The sequence below is a fragment of the Numida meleagris genome, chromosome 1 (assembly GCF_002078875.1).
Source record: "Numida meleagris isolate 19003 breed g44 Domestic line chromosome 1, NumMel1.0, whole genome shotgun sequence".
NCBI classification, from domain to species: domain Eukaryota; kingdom Metazoa; phylum Chordata; class Aves; order Galliformes; family Numididae; genus Numida; species Numida meleagris.
In genome coordinates this window covers 22,727,928-22,750,726 of record NC_034409.1, presented here as the reverse complement: position 1 = coordinate 22,750,726, position 22,799 = coordinate 22,727,928, and the positions used below count along the sequence as shown (strand labels likewise).

General features: G+C 38.1%; 1 protein-coding gene across 12 annotated transcripts in view; it reads right to left on the bottom strand.

Annotated features, from left to right (window-relative positions):
• The window catches only part of CADPS2 (calcium dependent secretion activator 2), a 318,188-nt gene that overhangs the window by 172,119 nt on the left and 123,270 nt on the right, over positions 1 to 22,799 (bottom strand). For all 12 annotated transcript variants that reach the window (XR_002434478.1, XM_021384806.1, XM_021384801.1 and 9 more), the window contains 3 exons: positions 15,242 to 15,322; positions 11,706 to 11,942; positions 7,974 to 8,095 (listed from right to left, as the gene is read on the bottom strand). Coding sequence is in view for 11 of the 12 variants with exons in the window: in XM_021384806.1 (XP_021240481.1) it covers positions 7,974 to 8,095; positions 11,706 to 11,942; positions 15,242 to 15,322 (440 nt within the window). In the remaining variant the exon portion in view is untranslated. The remainder of the gene's footprint in view (positions 1 to 7,973; positions 8,096 to 11,705; positions 11,943 to 15,241; positions 15,323 to 22,799) is intronic.

The following is a 22,799-nucleotide window of genomic DNA, read 5'->3' as shown; positions in this document are numbered from 1 at the left end:
AACTACTGAGCCTTGCTAAATCAGTCTTACATCAATAAAGCATATTGCTGCTTCTCTCTTATGAGTGAAGTGCATCACTCATCTGTGACAACATCTGCTCAGTGGACCTTTCTGTATTCTTAAAGTATTGGGACTCTTGACATTCTTACGCCCGAGAATCCATGGACATACATACATGCACAGTGACAGGAAAGAAGAGCCTGCTCACACTGGGGTGAAAAAGTGTCATAAAGATTTGAGATATACAAAGTATTCTTAAACTGATTAGGGATCAAAAGTAAAATCTTCAAAGCTTCTTTTTTTAATATCCTTTCCCTTAACCTTTCTCTTCACCCGAAACAACAAATCAAAACTGAATAAAAAACATCAAATCTGTTCCAGTTGGAGCACTGCATCTGGTCAAATATTTAGAAATTATTTCCATCAATATAAGCAAATTTTTGAAAAGTCACTTCAGACAAGAAGAATGGCATACTTTGAAAATGTAAAATAGGACATTCTAATAATGTCAAAGCTTACAGAAATCTAAAGGAACTTTTTTTCACACTATTACCCAGAACAATTTTCAGTAATTCACTGTTACAGAGATGAGATGGGCAAAGATCACTCAATTTGAAATTTCACCTCCTCTCTTTCAGAATACTCCAGGAGGTGAACAGAATTTGAGGTCAAATTTGAGGTAATGTGTCCCTCCCCTGTCTTTTTTTGACAGACATCCATCCTGCCACGTGACGTGTTGCAGGCATATATAAGCTGTCTTTACCTTCAATCTGACCAAGTCAGAGACCATGTAGCTGTGTTAGTACGATGCTTGACCTGATCCTATACATTTTTCTTATAAGCAGCACTTAATTGGCTTTGGCTCAGCACCACGCTATTCACAGCTAAACGCCTTCCAGTTTGAAGCAGGATCACACATCCATAGATGCTTTAGTGCAATGTTAGAGAAAGCTTATGCCTGTCTGCAAAATATTAATCACATTTGCTCTGGATCAGGTGGGAATGAGACTGGAAACAAATATATTACGTTCATTAAGCAGTGAGTATATTGTCTTTCTCCAAGCCTTAATTGTTAGAGTGAAGGTGATAACAGAAGGACATGCATCTTCAAGCGCTAAGGTTTCCAAAACGCACTGAAAAATAGAACATAAAACTATCTCAGCCTTGAAAGGTATTTATTACATTGTAAAAGGACAGAGTCATCCCCAAACAGCCATTGTATCATAGTAGTGATGCTATGCTTAAGTAGAGGTTGATAGTCTGCCAAAACCCTGGGTTTGTTAGATTTTTGCAATTTTTCTCAAAAAAAGAAAAAAAAGTCTAAAAGCTCTCAAAACCTTAGATTTTAGGGAATATGAGAAAGCATTTGGGATGAAGAGTTTGGGAGACAATGTAATGTGCCAATTATTAAAAAAAAGTAGAACAAAACATTTATTATGGTATCAAGAAATAGCTATTTCACAGAATGGCACAGCAGTGCCACTAGATGAGGAGAGTTAACATGCCACTCTGCACAGAGAACCTATTCACTGTGAAGCCCCCTTCCCATTGCCATTGGCTCGGCTGCAGCAGGATGCAGTGCACTAAAGCCACAGTCTTCAAAAGTGCAAACGTCAGACAAGGGGAGAAATCCTGGTTGCTTTCTGTCAGTTATTAACACGCTCAGCACACAGAAGCAGAACAACAACCAGGATTTAGCCAGAACAATCAAAAGACTGAAGAGAAGAAAATAAAAAAATATATATGCCCCAGTGGCAGAAGGATTATGTTTATTGCTAACTATCCAAATAGAGTAGAAATTACAGCCAACTTTAATTACCTCCTCTCATCCCAGTTTATTCCATACCACATTTGTGCCAGATCTGTGAGTATTTCCATCTAACAGCAGCGCTTTTCTCACATCCCTTAGGTAAACAGGATTACAAGAGAATATTTTGGGGGTTAATCACAGGATCACAGTAACATTTAGGCTGGAAGGAAGCTCTGGAGCTCACCTAGTTCAAGATCAGCACAAAGCTGGTTAGATCAGGCTGCTCAAGTTACTATCCAATTGAGCTTCAAATATCCTGTGAGACTAAAAGCCTGTAGAAAATTCATATTTCTCTGTAACAAGAGAGGGGAAAACCTGCTTAGACAATATAAAATAGCAATCAGTAATAGAATGTAGCATACACAATTACTTATTTTAGAAATCCTACCTCTTTTTCTTGTGGATATCATACTGGTCTTTATATGTGAGCTGATTAGGTATTATTTCCCTTTTTAAAGGAGCAAGAAATAGATCAGGCAACAAGAACAGCTGAATAAAATTGTCATGTAAATTTTCAGCTGAATCCATATCCCTTTTGTGAAACGCTTCCATCATTAATCCAGAACACAGGCTGGGATAAATGTGTATTTTCCTCTCCCATTTTTTCCTTTGCAGAACCAAGAAGGCATCAGCTAATGTTCTACTGGCAATTTTGTTTCTCCTCTTTGCAGCTGGACACTGGACAGGCATATACGGTACTTGCTTGTGGCACTCGATTTTTTGCAAGGTAATTTCTTCCATCCCATTTTGAGAATTGCTCTAATCATGACAATGAAAGAAGAAAGACTTCCTGACATATGCCAAGATGAAAGTCATGATGGAATTTATCCTTTAAAGACAAGGAGAATCAGTATGTAACTTACTCCTATCTGGCTTATGAAAGCAGATGAACCTTGTTTCCTCTACGATCTTTACCCCTTTGACTTCTCTAAGATTCCAAAATACTTACTAAAAGATGATGCTCAGCTTAGCCAAGTTTACTACATTGTCCATGTCAACTTAATTAGAAACGATGTCTCTCATGTGTTAGTCTTTGAAAAAATCTTACTAGGAATACACAGAGGTTCTCTTATATACAGACTCTTTTTTGTAAAGGATACTCAGAATGCATTTATGTTTTAAAGAAGAAAAGTTTGGATGCCAAATATGCTGAATGATTCCACTTTATTATCCTCTGTAAAATCAGCTTGGGATTTCACTGCAATTATCTGCAATTAAAATAAAAAAACTTCCAGCGCTAATAGTCAAAAGAACAGGTGAAATCCATCAAATAAAACACACTGTTTAAGCAGCTAAATTCTAAAGATTATTGATCCTCAGGAGGTGTAATGCAAAGCAGACGAACAACAAGCTGAGCACAGTTAGATGAGGCACGATAGAACCGCAATCTCACTATCCCTCTGTAAAAATCCCATGTGCAAAAAAAATCATTTTAACAAAAAAAAACCACCCAGAAAAAAACTGGAAAAAAAAACCACCACATACTTAGAATTGGTTGGTTTGCCAGGAAGAGAACATTATGATTGCGGTCTATCTGATGAGCAAGTAGTTGTGTTTCTGTCCCTCATTTCTTCTTATATTTAGTCTCCAGTTTTATACTCAAGACTCAAAGCAAGACAAGGCAGAGACAGCTGTTTCATCCTTCTTTTTCTCCAGTGCAAGAGCAAAAAGATGGATTACTCCAAATACAAACAATATACAGAATGATTACTGAACACTTAACAGTGTAATTAAAGTATTACTGATCAAAATTAATCTTAGTTATGCAGATAAATTAGACACAGATGAATAGTAGATGAAAAAAGAGGGACACCTCCCTCTAGACCAGGTTGCTCAAAGCCCCATCCAGCCCCATCCTTTGAATGCTTCCATGAAGAGGGCATCCACAGCCTCACTGCGCAACCTCTTCCAGCGTCTCACCACCCTCACAGTAAAGAATTTCTTCCTAATATCTAGTCTAAATCTACCCTCTTCCAGTTTAAAGCCATTTCCCCTTGTCCTTTTGCTACCTGCCCTTATATGAAGTCCCTCCCCAGCTTTCCTGTAGGCCCCCTTCAGGTGCTGGAAGGCTGCTGCAATGTTTCCCTGGAGCCTTCTCTTCTCCCGGCTGAAAAGCCCCAACTCTCAGCCCATCCTCATACAGACATCTTAGGTCATATCATGAAAATATCACCAACAAATTATATTAAAATGATTCATGGTTTTTAAGAGTGATCATGTCACAGGAAGTTCTAAATTTTGGAAATTAAGCCTTCATTTTTCCTCTTAAAAAAAAAAATAACAACACCCTTCTATAAAATCTCACTAAATAAGCTTTGATTATGTATCTGCAAGTATTGTCATACTTCAAATACTTTACAGAATTAATGTCGCTACAATATTGCATAAAAATAAAGTGAGCAGCATTTATTTTACTTGTGCAGTCTTGACTGAGGTTCCCTGCCTCCTCTGGTCAGATACTTCATCACACATTCTTCACATACTTCTAATGTAACAGCCATTTTTACAAGGTTATACAGTCACTGGCAGCACAAATGATTATCTCATTTGTCTTATTTACACGAAGCATACGCTTGTTGCATCAAAATTTTCTCATCACGTCAGATAGGATCTTTTTCTTCTTCGTAAACATCTGACAACAGATTAACAATTGTAGTGATAAAAACAGCATATTACCAACTTTTATTTTTGGGCATGATTATCCATATCCAGAAGATAATGTCTTCAAGAAACTACATTATTTAGTATTCAGAATGAATAAAATCAATGATAAGAAAACATGCAGACACCAGACTCCACACGACTGAAAACTCGGTCACATCAGTAACATCTGAAGAATGAAATTAGTGGGTTTTGCAAGACGCCCCCTGTGGAGCCACTGCAACAAAACACTGCAAAGAGTCCTGGAGCTGAAGGGGGGTCCTCTGAAGGCTCTGCTACTGATCTCTGCCAGAAAAGGTCACAGGCTGTGTTGGAGGGATTTTCAGCGGGGCTAAAAGGCAGGAAACAGTTGGAAGGAATGAAGAATATTTCACAGGCATCGGAAGCTGTGTAATTGATCTGTTTGTATAACTGCCGAAGACTTAAGCTCAGTCAAGTTAGATTATTTTATAGCATTTGCATCTGAGAATGATCATTAACTGCTCAGTAGCATACATAGAAGCAGCTCCATTTAGCTTGCTGAAGAAGAAAACACTTGTATTGAGCACTTCAATACAAACTTAGAAAATTATTTTTCAGAGAGACAGAAATCAGGCAGGGGTTAAAAGGGGTTAAATATTTCATACTGATAAACTCTGTTTTTTATTCACTGGGACTCTGCTTAGGCCTTTTCACTTGAGGAACAAATATTTTTTTTCTAATTTCCTTCTTATATAAACATTCCAGGATTCAGAAGGATGCTTAAATACATATTCAAAAAGCCATGAAGTGAAATATTCAGCATTTTGGAACAGTGGATAAATCCAAAAATCAGGCTCTACATCAATCATGCTTCTATTAATCTCCATGCTAAGGTCACATTGGTTTGCGCTCCATTTTGAAGCACTCCTCTGAGCTCCCAGTTTTCTACTTTTCGCTGTCAAGGCTTTTGAAACTTCTGGCTGAGAACTAGCATTGCACTTCGTACATGGAAGTTTCATAGATAAAAAAAAAAAAAGGTATAAAGACTGCTTTACACTGCTTCTCTTCATAAATGTATCTACCAGCTTTAAAGCAACTCCAGAAAATGCCTGTGACTAGCGTGTTATTTGGAGCTCTTGCCAGCAGTCTCCCCAGGCTAGTGAAAAATTCATTTTCCATCACTGTTTAATTCTACTCGTAGTAGAAGAGCTTGCTACCTTTTCTAGCTGCACATTCTATATAAAATGTGAAGTTATGTTCTCATTTATCTGGGGTTTACCAGTGAAAATGTGTTACTGTTAGTGATTTGAAGAGCCATGATGAAATACAGCTCTTCTTGATTCTCAGTTTCTTCTTACAATGAATTTTGTGTTCTCTCCTCGAGCCTCACTGATTATTTTCCTTTATATCTGAATGGCAGTCCTGGAAATTATCCCAGTAAGGAGTCAGCTCCAGCAGCAGGCAAAGTGGGCAGTGCCCTGGGGCAGCAGACAGCTTGGTTTTCCTGTATCAGATGTGGGACGGACTGTCTGTTCATGGGCTTCTACTCATGCAGCTTTCCCTACTGCTGCCAAAGGGCTGAGGGGAAAAGCAAGTAGCAGCAGTGCCACAACTAACATCAGCAGAAGCAGAACGTCACTTCTGTTTCCACCTCTTCCCATGCCTCCACTTTGCAGAACATCCAACCCTTCGTCCATCCCTTCCTTTTCCTCAGCAGATCCCTATCAGAGAATTGTGCTGAGTGCAGGGGGGTAAGAGGAGGCAGACAACTGCTTAGGATGAGGGGTGTGTTGGACATACTGGGAAGAAAGGTCTTAGAAGGACTGGAAACAGGCTATGATAGGTGAGAGAAAAAAAAGAGACACCTTACTGTCCTCTGAAAACTGAGGACTTCTCCCTATCTATAACAATATTTTCTCACCTGTAAAATTTCCTGATAAGTCTCTGGAAAGCCTCCTAGTCCCCTTTGTCACCAACCAAAAGAGCAATACAGCTGCTGCAAAGTTAGCCTGGTTTGGCTGCAACAGAAAGATGAAACCATGGCATAAAAGATCTCCAATTCCATAGGCAGCTTCCTCCATCTTCTTTACTGTTTTCCCATAATTTGCTAATTTCATGCTTGTCTAATTCAATATCCTCCTCTGTTGCCTCAAACTACATCTCTGTATAAGCTCAAAAACTACATCTGCCTCTATGCTCTTAGGCCTACTGTTTGCCAAAGTCTCGTAATAATGCTTGCCAGCATAATGGAAAACAGTATGACTCAGAATAGCATAAGAAGCAGATAGATGTTAGAGTTCTATCAGCTGCACCCTTTTAAATCACGCTGCTTTGTATCCCTGCAACTTGCACAGGACCACAACCCACCAGAGAACACTCTAACAGGTCATCAGATGAGCAGGGAACGTTGCATTCCCACTCACGGCCTTGCTTCAAGGCATATATCTGCATGTCTTTTATGTAATCATTGCTTTCAGATGTTCCTCACCTACCACATGCAAATGTAAAGCCTGAGCCCTGCAGAAGGAACACAAGGCAGGGAGCGAGTCAAGTGAATGCTACATATTGCCTTGTCTCCTTGAGTTCTGCAAAGCTCATCTGAATGTGCTGCTATAGCAGGCTGCTGGTTCACTTGTCAGGGAGATTTCCTCTGACTATACAGCTAGGAGATGTCTACCAAACAACATCTCCTCCTCCCCAGGCCCCAGAAGGGGCACACACTCTGTGCTTTTAATTTTGTCTGTCAGAGGTCTGTATCTGTGGTGTGAATGGAACAGAAGCTACCATCCCAACTCACTTCAAGATGTTTTCTCAGATACTGTAACAACTGCAATTTTTAAATTGATTTTCACAAGGCACACTATGGTGCCAGCAAAACCCCAACTCACTGTCTGGAAAGTTATCTACAAAAGAGTCCAAATGACATTTTAACAGAGAGAAAAGTGTCTGAAGTCAGCGTGTAGGTCAAACAAATCAACAAAAAAACACACCTAATTTTCTTCCTCTATGCCACTCAGCTACAGATGGCATGATGTTTTCCCCTGCAAGTCGGTTTGCTGACTGCCTCCCTCAAAAATTAATTGGAAGAAGTGAATCCTATAATTTAAAATGAAATAGGCTCAGCAGGTGAGTAAGCTTTGTCAAGACTGATTACTGAGTATTGATTTTCCACCAATTGTACAAGTTACACTCTCACAAAGCCACCAGCACGTTAACCTAGAATACATAAGATCACCCTGGGCTAATGTCTTTCAAGAGGTTTGTATTTTCAGAGGATAAAACAATTCAGTCTCCAAATCCCTCACACATACATTCAATGGCATTTTCTGGATAGTGTTCATACTTCATACTTCACCATAAATAACTAGTAAGTATATTTTAATTTTTGAGAAAGAATTTAAGGTAACAACACAGAATAAACCCAGCACTAGAATAATCTAGTGCTAACTTAAATTGTAAAAACCATACAGCTATTCAGCTATAGGTTCTTCTACAATATGAAGGAAAGAGATGTTGTATACAGCGAAGCAGAGCAGCTTACTGTGGCCTGGAAGCTTCTGCTTGGTCCGTCTGAAGCTTTTCACCCCCCTCCACTTCCATGGTGCAATAGACAATCCGATTGGGAGCGACTGACTTCAAACCTTGCACTTCCATGATAACAATCTGAGGAAAAGAAAGCAAATAGCTCATCCTCCACACTTCAGAAAGCATTACACAACATGGCTATTGTGGTAGTAAGCTCCACACAGAAAAAAAAAATAATGGCAAAAGACCAACCCACTGGCGGAATTCTTCAAAGACAGAAAAGTTTTAATGTTGCCTTCTTTTTCCACTTTCAGCAACATACACTAGGAAGGGAGATTTTTGCTGCATTTATACTTGGGCAAAAACTCACTCCTACTGTAACTTCAGTGCTAGCAGCTGAATTTCAGAGCAGTTTTGCTCCCTGAAATCTCACCTTTATTATGACAGAGAGCATCACTCTCAGCTGCTGTATTTTTTTTTTCCCCACTACCCCTTCTCCTTCTCCCAGCTCAATACCTGCAGTCAGGTGGATTGTACATATAGGGACACAAGGGGAGGAGATAGGAGAAAAGTCAACAATACCAGGTGAGAAATTTCCTCACCAGGGACATTCTGGGCTCAGGAAATCCCACTGTTTTTCAGATCCTCTGAACTGCCCAGTTATAGTCCAGAAGAACCAAACGCAGTCTAACTTCAACTGCTCTGTATCTTTTGAAAACCTTACAGTTTGTCACAGTGTGAAGCTATTGAAATTCTTACACTTCAGATGTTTCCAATTCAGAGAAAATCTGAAAAGAAAGTTGCTTGCATTTCCCTCCCTGCTTTGGAAAAGCTGCTTTTCTTTTCAGCCCCATCTGAGCCTACAGAACTGCAAAAAACTTTTTCCATTTAATCAGCAGAGAAGCTGTCCTCAGCTGAACTACATACAAAAAAAAAAAAAAAAAACCCAAAAAAACAAAAAAAAACCAACCCACCAAAACAGTATTAGTTTGATCATCTTAAAGGTGACAAAGGTAATGACTACTTTTGGTCTCACTGGAGGCAATTGATTTCCTAGGTCAGCAAGCAACTACTAAAACATCTGACTATCAAACCATTTGCAATTTGTCAGTTCACTTCAATTAAGGTGTGCCAAGGCAGATTTCACTCTTTGCTGTGAAATCCCTTGTGCTTTAAAAGTCACCAAATCCTAGTAATTGTTAGATGTCTTGCAAAATTGCTGTGAGGTGACAGTCTGATCATTTAGAACATTTTTACATTAGCCATAAATTATCAACACTGCCTATTATGCTTCATAAATAATAACAGCAGTTCAGGGACAGCGATGTAATTATCTCTGTTCTTCTCCATCTTTTGTGGTCCAGGAATTGAACAGATATAAAGGTGATCAATGACCACTGCCAGACTTCACTAGAGATCCCTCTAGCTAACGCTGCCTCTGTGGTCTTTCCACACATCAAACATATATCCTTGTTGAATGCAGACTTCACATTTGTTCATTTTTTTTCCTCAATACTTCTTTTCCTTAAGTTTAATTGCACAGCACATTTGTCTTTGCTAGCACTTCTGGATTCTAGGAATGGAAGAGAACCCTGCACTTCATTAGGAAGGAAACTGTCACTAGCTGATTAACTAGCCCATTACCTGATGAACAGCTTTCTAAATTTTGCTTGTTTATTCCTTAAACTGTCCAACAGCTGAAGAACATAAGCAGAACATAACGTATAAATGTTACTTAAATGATCTGCTGCTCTTAGTGAAATGCAGGGGCAGATGAACACCCCCCACACTCCTGCTCTCTACTGACATTTAAGGGTGTTTCTGTACTAATGTTTTCACGTTATTGATTTCCTCTTCATTCATGTACCTGTGCTGCAGCTCTCAGTGGGGACTTGGCTGGTTACTCTACTTACTGAAGTACAAAATTGTGCATATATCACATTTTTTTTCTAGAAATAATGTCTTTTGTCTCCAAGGAAATGCAGTTAGGTTTTGTTATTTGCCCATTGAGAAAGATGAAAAGAGAGCAGATCTCCCATGTTTCAGCCTGAATGAATATCAGCTCAGCTCTTTCCCTGTGCCCTTATTACCTTACTTGTCTTCCCAAGAATAAGACACTTAGACATACTTTGCAGGCAAGAAACTTGACTTATGTGGTTAACAATATGCTTAAAATGAAAATTTCCCCTATTGAAAACTGCTACCCATAGAAAGACACTAATTCTTTGTTGTCTTGCCCATGATGAACTGGAAGTCACTAGCCCTGGAGAACCTTGGTGTATTGGAAGAAACAAACCAAAAAAACCAAAGTTCAGCAAACCCAACGGTCTGCATTTCTGGTGTGCAGCACTGTAAACATACCCATACTGCTACAAGTAACGAGTTAAAAAAAAATTACACTTTCTGTCATTTTTCATTTTATGATTGTTTCAATCTTTTGGTGTTTTCTTTCCAAATATCACATCATTTTTACTGAATATTTCTCTCTGAAAGTCCAGAGAAAGCTTTTCTTCTTTTTATATCCCTTGCTAAGCAAAAAATATATATTATTGAAAAGCTTTTTCAGGTACTTATTAGGTGCTTCAGAAATACTCTATGTTATTGCTGTTGACGGCATCATTCCAGGCTCTGCATTCCACAGGGAGAGGCACGGCAGAGGTGATGGAGCTGCACAGGATTCAGCACCAAGACTGTTTTACATGCCTGATGAACTAATAATTTATGGTGTACAGAATGATGGATAGATGTTACTACTTTTCAAAAGCTGATGTTTGTCTTCTACATTATTAGCTAGTAACATAAAATTGGCAAACAGCAGGATAAGTAATTTTTCTTTTGTATTTAAATGGAGGCTTCAATCTTTTTGGACATGGAAATGAAAATTAGATCTGAATTCTGAACCTTGCATGAAAAAAAGCTGTTTGCTTATGAAAATACACTCTTTAAAAACATATCTGCTTTTTGTTTGTTTTAAATGATTTAACAATTGAAGTACTTATTCCTTAATATTATCCATTGTCTTTAACAAACTGAAGCCATTTCAAGTGCATAACACTTAAATGTGGCATCTTCTGACAGACTAATACACAGTATGCACTCTGGAAAACATTTTTATTCTATTATTATCAAGCAGATGAGGATTTCCTGATGTTCACATGTGCAGAACTGGACCTGATCAATGATGCTCTCATCGGATACATTTAAGTAACTAGCTGTATTTGTGGCATCATCTTGAAGTGCCTTCAGCTCCATATGGATTGAGATGATATCTTTGTAGAGCACACTTCCAGCACAACCTTGGTAAAGATGAGCTAGTCTCTTGAAGAAAATGAAGAAATTTATAAGCATCAACCTGCTATGACCAACAGTAAAAAAAAATATGCTTTTGGTTTTCCCTCTAAATGCTTCCAGTGAGAAAACACATCTTGTTTGTAAACTTCTGTGAATGAGTTTGTGATAACAAGTGTTTTGTTATTTGGTACCTAATGTACTGGAATTCATCTAAAGTTATAGTTGTGTGGGAGATTCCCCACATTGCTGCATGGAACCAAATGCAGCTACTGCTGCAAGAGGAAAGTACATCATGCATTTGCACTCTGACTCCTAATTATCAGAGACAATTCATAATCTACTACTTCAATATAAAATGTTTAGGAAGAATTAGCAACAAAAAATATCAAGAAACAGGCATTCTAGATTTTCTAGTAATTTAAACTGTCAACACATGTTCTGTGAAATACGTGATTACCTCTAATGTGAAGGAGAGGACCACATCAGACTTTGACAGCTGAACTTCATTTTCATCTCCTATGTCCAAGAACGCAGAATTTTGCGATCGCTTTAACTTCTGCAGTTTAAATTCTGGCCCACCTTTAGACACTGGAAGACTTTCCAAATTTGCCATCAGCAAATTCACCGAAGACCGCAACTCTTCTATGTACATGCTCTCCATTTCTCTTGTTATGAACTTGGGGAATTTTCTTTCCTTGAAAGATAGATTTTAAATGTTTGGGAGGAAAAAAACCATGCCACATTCTAGATCATATTAATTTACTAACTTGTTCTCACTTACAGATATTGAATAAAAATAAAAGTCTTAATTCCTAACTATTTCTATCACTTCAAAACAGTAATGGGAAGGTGAGTCATGTCCAATATACACAGTAAGTCTGACACGAAGAAATGTAATTTGAATTGAGATTTCCATCATATTCCTCAAATCTAGTAAACAAAACACATCAAAAATAATAAAAAATTTGTAAAAGTGAAACTTCTTGCCCTCCAGAATCCTTTAACCTTAAATCCAGGTTGCACGTGGGTACCCAAGAATGTAGATTATTCTAAAACATATTCTTTATATATAAATGAGAAACAAATCTCACTCCCTACTTATTGCCTGTGAAGGTAAGCACTTTGCTCTTAAACCACGCCATTTTTACCATTAGCCATTAAGAGAAATGTCTTAAAACATTTTACGTTAAAACTTTTACAGTTGATTTTGTTTTGATAACAAAGATCAGGCAAGCAAACCTCCTAGTCTGGTTCATTATTGCATTACAGAGTCAGTATATTATAAACTGAAATGGGAAAAAAAAGAAGAGAAAAGAGTACTTCATATTTAGAGTCCAACAAATTAAGGTAAGGTTCAGCATACTCTAGCCCCTCAAAAAAAAAAAAAACCAAAAAAAAAACCACACACACACACACACACACACACACACACCTAAAACCAAAATCAAACTGTACCTTATCCTGTGAGGATCATTCAAATAACACTATGCCAAAAGAGAAGAAGAAAGACTTATGTTGTTGAAAGATCTTTCCTCTTTTTAAGATTATTTCTCCACTCCAGAGTAGAAGTTTGGGAAGCTTCTTACAGGACGTTTTGCTGCATATTTTTTATGACTATGATCTTCTGTATTTTAAGGCTGCAGTAACTGAAGATAGGCAGCACCATCAGAATATACACTGATGCCTTTATTTCTGTAAAACCTGAATGTTTGTAGCCACTTCTCTCTCTAATAAAACAAGGGTGAGAATCCTCCATAAAGACACTGATTGCTAGAAATTGCCCCCCACACCTTTTTTTTCCTTTTGAAGAGAGTGAAACTGTAACAAGTAGCTATAGCAGGTAATATTTAAAATAATTTAGAGACCAAAGAAGAATATTGTGTGTTTTTTTGTTGTTCTCCCTCCCTCTCTGGCCCTTGGAAAAAATATGTTGGAATATATGAGGAATATATCCTGAAATAAAGACTTTAGGGAGGCAATGGACACACAAGCCTTATGGATCTGTATTTTGGCAGACCACTAACATGGATTTTTAGTATGCAGTTCTCAGGGAGAGAAGACACTGGGTAATCTCTGCATAGAATTACGTAAAAGTTTGTCTTAGAAAAGGATACCACTAGTTACAAAAGGTAGAAAATCCCATTAAGTCATACATACTTTGATTTCAACTATTTTAAATTTAATCATGTGAAGAAACAGCTGGACAAACCGATGCACAAATTCCCTGTTGATTTTATGCTACTATAGATCAATGCTATTTCTAAGGTTTTTGCATCCATTAGGTAGGTTAAATGATCTTTTCTGCTAAAATAAACTTATGGTATATAATTAACAACTTATATCTTAAAATCAGTAAGCAATGTAGCATAGGAACCATGAACAAGACTTTAATAAAAGAGAAAGCTGCAGGCAGAAATTTTCCTTTAGCTGTGCTGCTCTTTTGATAGTGCAGTTTAATAATTCTCTTCCAGGCAGGTAATCACTGAAAACCATTTTCTTCACCAACAGAGATGCTAGAATACATAATCGAGTACCAATTTTTTTTTTTTTTTTGCCTTATTTTTGAGCTCTGAGTAGAAATATCATAGCTATTTTGCAGCATTTGACTGCTTAGGTTTAGGTGACCTTACTAATTCTTACAGCTGCTAGAATTAGGATCGAGCAGCTATGACTAACTCTGACAGTTTCCTGCAAAAAAATAAATGAACACATATATATATCTATATTTACAGTTTAAATAATTTTAAAATAGATATGTGATAATTCTGACTTCTGACTTGGATATACTGTGTAAGAATGGAGTTCCTTATTCTGCACAAAATTGTGCAATTGGCATTGCAGAAACCACGAGAATTTTTGAAAGGTGAATAATGAAATCTTTCTATAAAGAAAACCACTGGTATGCAGTCTGTGTGTATGCACGAGACAGGAAATGAAGATTTACATGGTTTAAATCATGCTTATGATTTTCACCTGCATTAAAATTATTTCAAAACTTTTATGCATTTTAATTTTATAGGAACTTTATGCCTCCAGATTCTCATTTATGAAATTTATAGACCTAAATAGCCATTTCTTTTTCATTTCAAATAAACACGTGAGCGTGAAAGCTTTATAATCTTACCGTACAAAAATGATGTACTGTTTTCTGCAAATACATGCAATAATACACAATATTTTGTAACTGTTGGAGCTACAGGTAAAAAGGACACAGAGCAAACATAGCATTATCAGAAAACTTTGATTATAAGCCAAGGCTTCACAGAAGATTGAAGAGAATTGAAATTGATAACCTTTCTTTGAAAAAGGAGCCTTTCCTCAAAGTTTAATAGGATATGGCCAGGGACAGTAAGAATCCTACCTGTGGTATTTAATATAGAATGGCATAACCTTGTCCATGGAAACAAAATACGAGCTATATGACAAAAAAAAAAAAGTCTCAGCTTTCTAAAATGTACAATAATAATTTATAAATTACCCTATTATCACTAATTTGACCTACAAGTCTCACTCATGGTATTGCTATTTGCAGTGCTAATTCAATTATTCTGAACTTTGACTTAAACTGGAAATGTAAACTATATTATATATGCTTAAAATTATATTACATAGAGCATGTAGTAAGACATAAACATTATGTTTATACCCTCACTATATCACAATGCATTTTGTATATAAAATATAATCTAGTTCAGTTTCAAAAGACGTACTACTGAAAATGCAGATAATATACCCCTTCTTTCACCACTGGACTTGCTGATGAAAGAACGGTCAGCTTACAAAGTATACAACTTCTGAAAACAAGTTTTGCTTTCTCCCTACCCCTGTTGACACACATTCTCCACAGCAGAGAGAAGTGATCTGCCAGACTGTTATACTGTCAGACGACCTTCTGATCAGCTTCAGAATGAGAAACTGGAAACACGAACTATGAATCATCCCACTCAATCTCACATGAAGGTATGTTTCTGGTATCCGAAAGCAGTCGCTTACCCTTGCCATTTGTTCGGCCAGTTGCAGACGTCCATCTAATTCACGTCTGATCTGGGCTGCTTGCTCATCTGCATTATCCAGCTTGGATTCAGAACAAAAAGAAATGACATTAACTGTAAGAAACATGCACTTTATAACGATCAATGTAGTTAAAAACAAAACAGAAATTATTTGCAAACTTTGTGTCTTAAAATTAGTGAAACACAACTCAAATACATGGCTTCAAGTCTTACCAAGATGAAGGAAATGTAACAGCCACCCACTATCCACAGCAGTCATGTACTCTGAAGGCTGGCTAGTATTCCCCTGAATTTTATATACTTAAGCTAAACAGAAGGAGCTTTCCTTATGAAAATAGCAGGTGACAACATTTCTCCATGAAGCAGAAAACTGGACTGACAGAATAGCTTAGAAAATGTTTGGAAGAAAAATTACTCTTTGGTGCCATGAGATCCTCTGGGACCAGGTGTAGGGAAAGAAAACTGTGCAGCTATACTTTCTAAGTATATTATTTCATTCACATAACTCTTCTCTACTAATACTGGCCATCTGCCCAGATCAAGGCATAGCCAGATTTTGAGCTTCTAATTTTGTCAGATGGTGGAAATAGTCATGACTAAGTCATGACTAGTCTCTGGCGTCAGACTGGAACGTCAAGCAGAAGGACACACCCCTTCTCCACAACAGAATCACTGGGTCTCAATAGAAAAGAGTTTCCCAAGTCATTTTTCACCAGTTTAATTGCTAGGTGTCAGTGAAGTGTGGCTTCACTTTAATGGATGGACCTGCACATCTGAGCTGGCTGAGAGGCAAAAGCACCTGCAAAATGCAAGGCACAACTTATCCTCTTACTGAACATGTGCCCACCAGGGACAAAGTCAGATTTCTAACAAGGGCTCTCTCCTTCGAGGGCTATCTGCAGGCACCATGCCAATACTGATAGATCCCAGCGCATTTAGTATGCATCTAAGATCTAAGGATATATCACTTGCTCTTCACTGAAAAACAATCTTAAATTGATTAGTGAAGGAAACTGGCAAAAACCGGTTCTCTAATTAAGCAAGATCTCCACCTAAAGAATTCACAATGAATTTCCTAAATGATTCATTCCATTAAACTAAGCTTTTAAAAATAAGACCACTATTCAGTGCATCAGGCCAAATACATAACACCATTTTCTTTGCAACTCTCTTCTGCTAAATTCAGTGGATCTCATTCAACCAAGGCCTTGTTGAAAATTAAGTATTTCTTTCTTTCAAAAATTAAATTAAAAATTTGAATATATTTGAGTAATCAATAATACACAATCACCTAAAAGGTTTCTTGCAGCATTATGTACAATGATGATCTGGATTTAGCAATAGAATAAAATGTTTTCCACTGCTAAGATGGAAGCAATGAAGTGCAATGTAATCTGTCACCTAAGCAATCTGGCATCTCACAAGACCCTTACTTGTTTTTAAAATTCAGCCTTCCTGAAATGTTTATATATTTGAATAATGTTTTGTTCATTTATGTGTGTAATGATGTTTTGCAAGGAATGGAAAGAAGCTGGAAAGGTGAAAAACTGAAGAACACTGCTTTACTTATAGAAAGAACTAAGCAGGAATGACTAGTAGGTCATTCACACTTGCCCTAATAAGTAAAATTGTCAACATTACTTGCAGTATGTAAAATGAAGTGAGAGTGAGAAAAACAGGAACATTTTCTCACACCCCAGGCAAGATTATTCTACTTTTTTTTATCCTAAATTTTCCATTATTCCTAATTCGTGGATCAAACTTGTACCCAAGACATCTGTAGAATACATAGTTATGACAAACATTGTAGTAATTTTCACACTGTGAGTAAAACCTAGAAAAGCATATGATTAGACAGAAATAAATATAAACATTACACTGCAGAATAGCAACTCAGCATTTCTCATTATTACAAATGGTATTTTCTTTAAAGAATCACTAGCTAGTAATCTCTTAAAATTCAAGTATTAGTTTAACAAACCAGAACAATTTGCATGTACATAGAATCATAAAATCATAGAATGGCCTGGGTTGAAAATGACCTCAAAGATCATTGAGTTTCAACCCCCCCTGCCATGGGCAGGGTTGCCAACCACTAGACCAGGCTGCCCAGAGCCACATCCAACCTGGCCTTGAATGCCTCCTGGGACGGGGCATCCACAACCTCTCTGGGCAACCTGTTCCAGTGTGTCACCACCCTCTGTATGAAAACTTCCTCCTCATATCTAATCTAAATCTCCCCTGTCTTAGTTTAAAACCATTCCCCCTTGTCCTATCACTATCTACCCATGTAAACAGTCATGCCCCCTCCTGTTTATACGCTCCCTTCAAGTACTGGAAGGCCACAATGAGGTCTCCCTGAAGCCTTCTCTTCTCCAAGCTAAACAAGCCCAGTTCCCTCAACCTTTCCTCATAGGAGAGGTGCTCCCACCCTCCAGTCATCTTGGTGGCCCTCCTCTGGACCCGTTCCAAGAGCTCTGTGTCTTTCTTGTGCTGGGGGCCCCAGGCCTGGACACAGTACTCCAGATGGGGCCTCACAAGAGCCGAGTAGAGGGAGACCACCACCTCCCTCTCCCTTCTGGCCACTCCTCTTTTAATGCAGCCCAGAACATAGTTGGCCTTCCTGGCTGCAAGCGCACACTGCTGGCTCATGTCCAGCTTCTCGTCCACCAGGACCCCCCAAGTCCTTCTCCGCAGGGCTGCTCTCAAGGAGTTCATCCCCCAGTCTGTATAAATACTTATATAAGTGCAGCACCTTGCATTTGGCCTTGTTGAACCTCATTAGGTTCACATGGGACAACTTCTCCAGCCTGTCCAGGTCCCTCTGGATGGCTTCTCTTCCCCCTACTATATCGACTGCAACGCTCAGTTTGGTGTCATCTACAAACTTTCTGAGGGTGCACTCAATTCCATCATCTATGTTATTGATAAAGATGTTGAAGAGTGACAATAATGGTTCCCATCTTTAAATTCAAAGGGAATTAAAAAACAGGAAGTGCAATTAAATTCAACTGACTTCTGGCCATTTTGTATGATCATCTTATTAGAATCGTATGATTTCTAAGCTCTTTGTCATGACAGGTTTGAATGGAATTATCCGTTGCGTAGATAGATCAGCTGTAATGCTGAAGACTTTGGAGGGCAGGGATGACAAAAGAGCAAGAAAATTTACAGTCTTAGAGACTATTTCAGAAGAGGCTACATGTAAACTCCATTTAATAAAAACACCTCAGCTTTCTACAATTGTAGTAATTATTCACCATAGCTGTTTATCGACTACATTGACAATACAGGTACTCTTCATGTTGCATCTACTTCACTTAACCAATTAATCACTATTTTAGCAGCAGGGAACCTCACTACAGCAGTCTACAGACATCAGAGACTTGTTTTCAGTGTAAAATATGTTTGAAGTCCTGACCAGGCAAAACAACATTTTCCCATATTGCCATATATCTGGCCACTTAACCTAAAGGCAGAAACTGAGTCACATTTGGAGGACTATTTAATTCAATAGGAAAAATCCTAATTGAGCAGAAGTATGAATAAGATAGCTGTGTCACTTGTGCCTTTCCTCCTTGCAGAGATTATTGGGATCTTAAAAGTTTCCTCAGACAATTTTGTAGTTATAAGTGATGATGCTTGCATGGATAATAAGTTACTTTTTATTAAAAAAATAAAGTGATAGCTCATCATCTGGCTTTTTTTTTCCCAGTGGTGTGATACAAAAATAGCTTTCTAAAATAAACCTGCCAGTCAGACATCAAGCTATTCATTTGAAAATGTTTTTATTCCTTAATGCTTGAAGTCGCCTTTATGTTTTTCTCCTACTTTCTCACTCTGAAAAGGGAAATCATTTCTATTACAAACTTTTTTATTGTCAGAGATGGGGTGGTAACATTTCTCAATATATGAGTTCCCCAACAATTCTTATTAGAGGATATTTTCAATTGCTTTTAACAGTGTCAACTACTAAGCAACAGACTGATGTTTTCCACTCTGAATTTCTGCTTTAGTAACTTCAACCAAAATGACTTGCTTCTGAAAAGGAGACCATGGAAGATAGCATTCAGCTTTATCCACAGTAAGGAAAATAGTGACCATCTTGTCAAAGAGCTCTAGCACCATCTTGTTTTCAAGCAAGGATCTGAAATTCAGCAGCATCCCATCTGTGAAAATCAGCCCCACTCTAGCCAAGTTGTGAACCTCTGAGAAAGGAAGCTTGCAGCAGTTGGGCTGCAAGCAGCCACTGCCAGAGGATTAATCAGATCCAGCAGTTAGGCTCATCCCCAGGCTCTGCTGTTAAGTCTCTTGAATACGAATGGGGTCTACACTCCTCAGATCATTTGCTTATTTAAAGAAGACTTCAAGTTTATTAGCGTTACAAATCAGTATTCTGATCAACAGCGTATCTTGCCCAACGAACAGTTGTTTAACTGGTGTGGCTAGACAGCACAGAACAGAAACACATCTGAATGAGTTAATGTTTACGTATCTTAACAGGTTGGAAGAGATGTCATACTTTGTGATTCCTATTTAAATGATTTTTTGTGTGTGTGTGTTACTTAAAAGGCTTTAACATATCTGTGTATTCTGATGAAAAGTATGAGTGGCACACTAGAAAAAGTCTGGTTAATGTGCAAGAGTAACCCAAAGCAAAAGGGGTAACAACACTGTCAGGAGGTGCTACACTAAATCCCATGGCATTCCCTTGCCTTACCCTTCTTGCAAAGAGAGACAGATATCCTTTACCCAAGAGAGAACCATCCGAATGCAGATGAGTGCTGAGCTGCTGGGATTTACTGTTCTGGGTGTTCCTAAATGTTCAAACCAACGCTTAGGTGCTCCAAGTGACTATTTCACTAATGCTCAGTTAGCTTCCTGCAGCTTTCTAATCTGCAGTAACATCAACATGAAATTGCATTTACATGCAAACAGTGATACAAATTTATCTACATTTAGCGACTAAACTGACAGTACAGATATCGTAGGATTTGCTCATATTTCTGCAACGCAGAGCCCAAAGCCTTTTCCCTCAACTCTGCTCTGTGAGGTCTGCAATGGTCGTTTTTTCTGTTGAAAGCAGCATTTTGCCGCACATAGCAGCGCGGGGCCTCGCTGAGCTGATGGGTTATTTGTGGCAGCCTCCAGGAGGCGGCCTGCAGGCTCCCTGCAGACCGCTGCCAGGCAGCGCAGGCCGCAACCATCAACACACACCAAATGGAACAAAGGGCCTGGATTAAATGCTGTGATTACATCGTGATGGAAAAAAATGGATTTCTATAAGTAACTAATGGCATCCAGCAGCACGGCTGGAAGAGCAAGGGAAGGCCAGGAGAGTCCTAGCACTGAACTTTGGTTGTCAATCACACGAGCAAGCAGCAGGTGAGGTGCATGTAAATACTTGCGTTTTTCAGACTGTTCTCCTTGTTTTTTTTATCTCTAGCTCTAAAAGGACTTTTGCTTCAGACAGACCTGTTGCCCCAGAGGCCTGCAGGGTTTGCTCACATCCTTATCATTACACATGCCAAGATGTTCTATAGGAATGGGCTCAGAATGCATTGTGTCCCTGTAATGCTCTGCCACATTAAGAAGCTGCTATGTGCTGAACACAAAAACGTGCAGAGATTCCTGAAGTCTCCCAGGTTTGTGAAACAAGATTAGCAGCTAAATATGCAAAAGAAGGATTAACAACTTCCAAGTGAGGCAGAAAACACAGTCCCCAAGACAAACTCCACCTCGTAATAGCAAACACTTTTGGGCATGAATTTAACAGCACTTAACTTCTAAAGAACAAAAATCACAACAGAAGTAATTCCTTGCACTTCTTATAGAGAGAAAAAGTCCCATTTTGATTAAAGGGCAAGATGTGTGAAGCTTCTTTGATGGCTTCTGCTGGACCATTCCAGAACCCTGCAGCCTCCTGATCCACAGAAGAAAGACAGCTGTGTTGGGAAGAAAATGTTGCTGCCAATCCTCCATTTCAGTGAAGGCTAAGCTGTTTAGCTTCAGTTTTAAAATCTTTTATCTTCCTTGTTCATAGATTATATGGTGGATTAATGAGAAAGATTGCTAAAGTGGCATTTAAAAACTCACATGTCCTCTGCACCTGCAACATCTCTACGACGTATCATGCAAATGGCTGGTGGCTGATCCTGCCTGTGCCACGGGGAACTCCTGTGGATTTCCCAAAGAACTCTGCAAAAGAAAAACTTAAACAAATCTGTTCCCTCACCTTCGTCTCTCCTCTTCACAGCTTGCTCCTTTCTCAACATCCACAAACAACAAATTGCTAGATGTGACAAATAAACTCAGAGATGTGCAGCATCGAAGTGAAACATTCAATGAAGAATGGTAGATAAAATCTGCCAATTGTTAAAATAAAGGGAAAATAACACCGACTTGAGACATTTTCTCTCTTGTGGAATACTAGTATACTCATTTTCAGCTAATTCCAAATCAAAAGACTTAGCAACCATTGAAAGTTTTTCTGCTTTCTCTCTGTCTGAAGCAAGAAAACTGGGAAAAGCTTACAAGTCCGAGGCTCTTACAAAGTGCCCTAACAACTTCTCACATTCCACCATCAGACCTCATGACCTTTCCTCAGCAATATTACTTGTAAGTCCTCCACGAGATTCCCTGCCAGACTACTGTTCCAGGCCAAGCTAGTCACTCACTTTTCCCACAGCACAATGCCCACAGAAAGCTTAAACATGACTTTGAACTGGATTTAATACAAATTCCTTCTGAGTGCTATCACTTTTCTCAATTTTTTGAGGTGGTGAGGGGAAAGATATAGAAATATAACAATCTTATATTATATTTCTATTATCACAATAATAGAAAATAATGAAATAAGGCTGGAAGGGGTACAGGTGAATGAAACAAGCAATTAGCACACTTCCCTGTAATCAGTATTGTTAACAATTAGTAATGCAGATAAAGAGCATGGCCAGTCAACAGCCAAATGCAGTGGCTTCAGATGGAAAAATGAAATAAAGCAAAATAAAGCAAAATAAAGCAAAATAAAGCAAAATAAAGCAAAATAAAGCAAAATAAAGCAAAATAAATTTAATGACTTGGTTTTCTCACTTCAAAGTCCATTTTTGTATGTATGACTGATTAAGGTGGCAGAAGATATCATTTATACTGATCATGCTGATAATTATTATAAATTGATTTTTAAAAATGGTTTTCATAAAAATATTAAACCCAAAACAAAATATAAAGATTATATAAATTAATCCAATAGAATTAAAAAGATTTGGTTTTTTCTAACTTAGAAATTACTCAGTTTTAAATCTTGCTTTTTTTTTTTTTAATCAGCCATTAGATGTACAATTTGGCAGTTTGCACAATAATAAAATCTGAGACTTTGATACGGCATTTCCATACATTCAAGCTTTGAAAACATAAGCAGAGCTAATGTGAAGAGTGACTCAGCTTTGAGAGTTTCAGCATAGACTGAGAAGTAGTCTGTAACAATTGAGATGTTAGTTTATTCAGGGATTACCAGCACTCAGAACCCTAGGAGAACC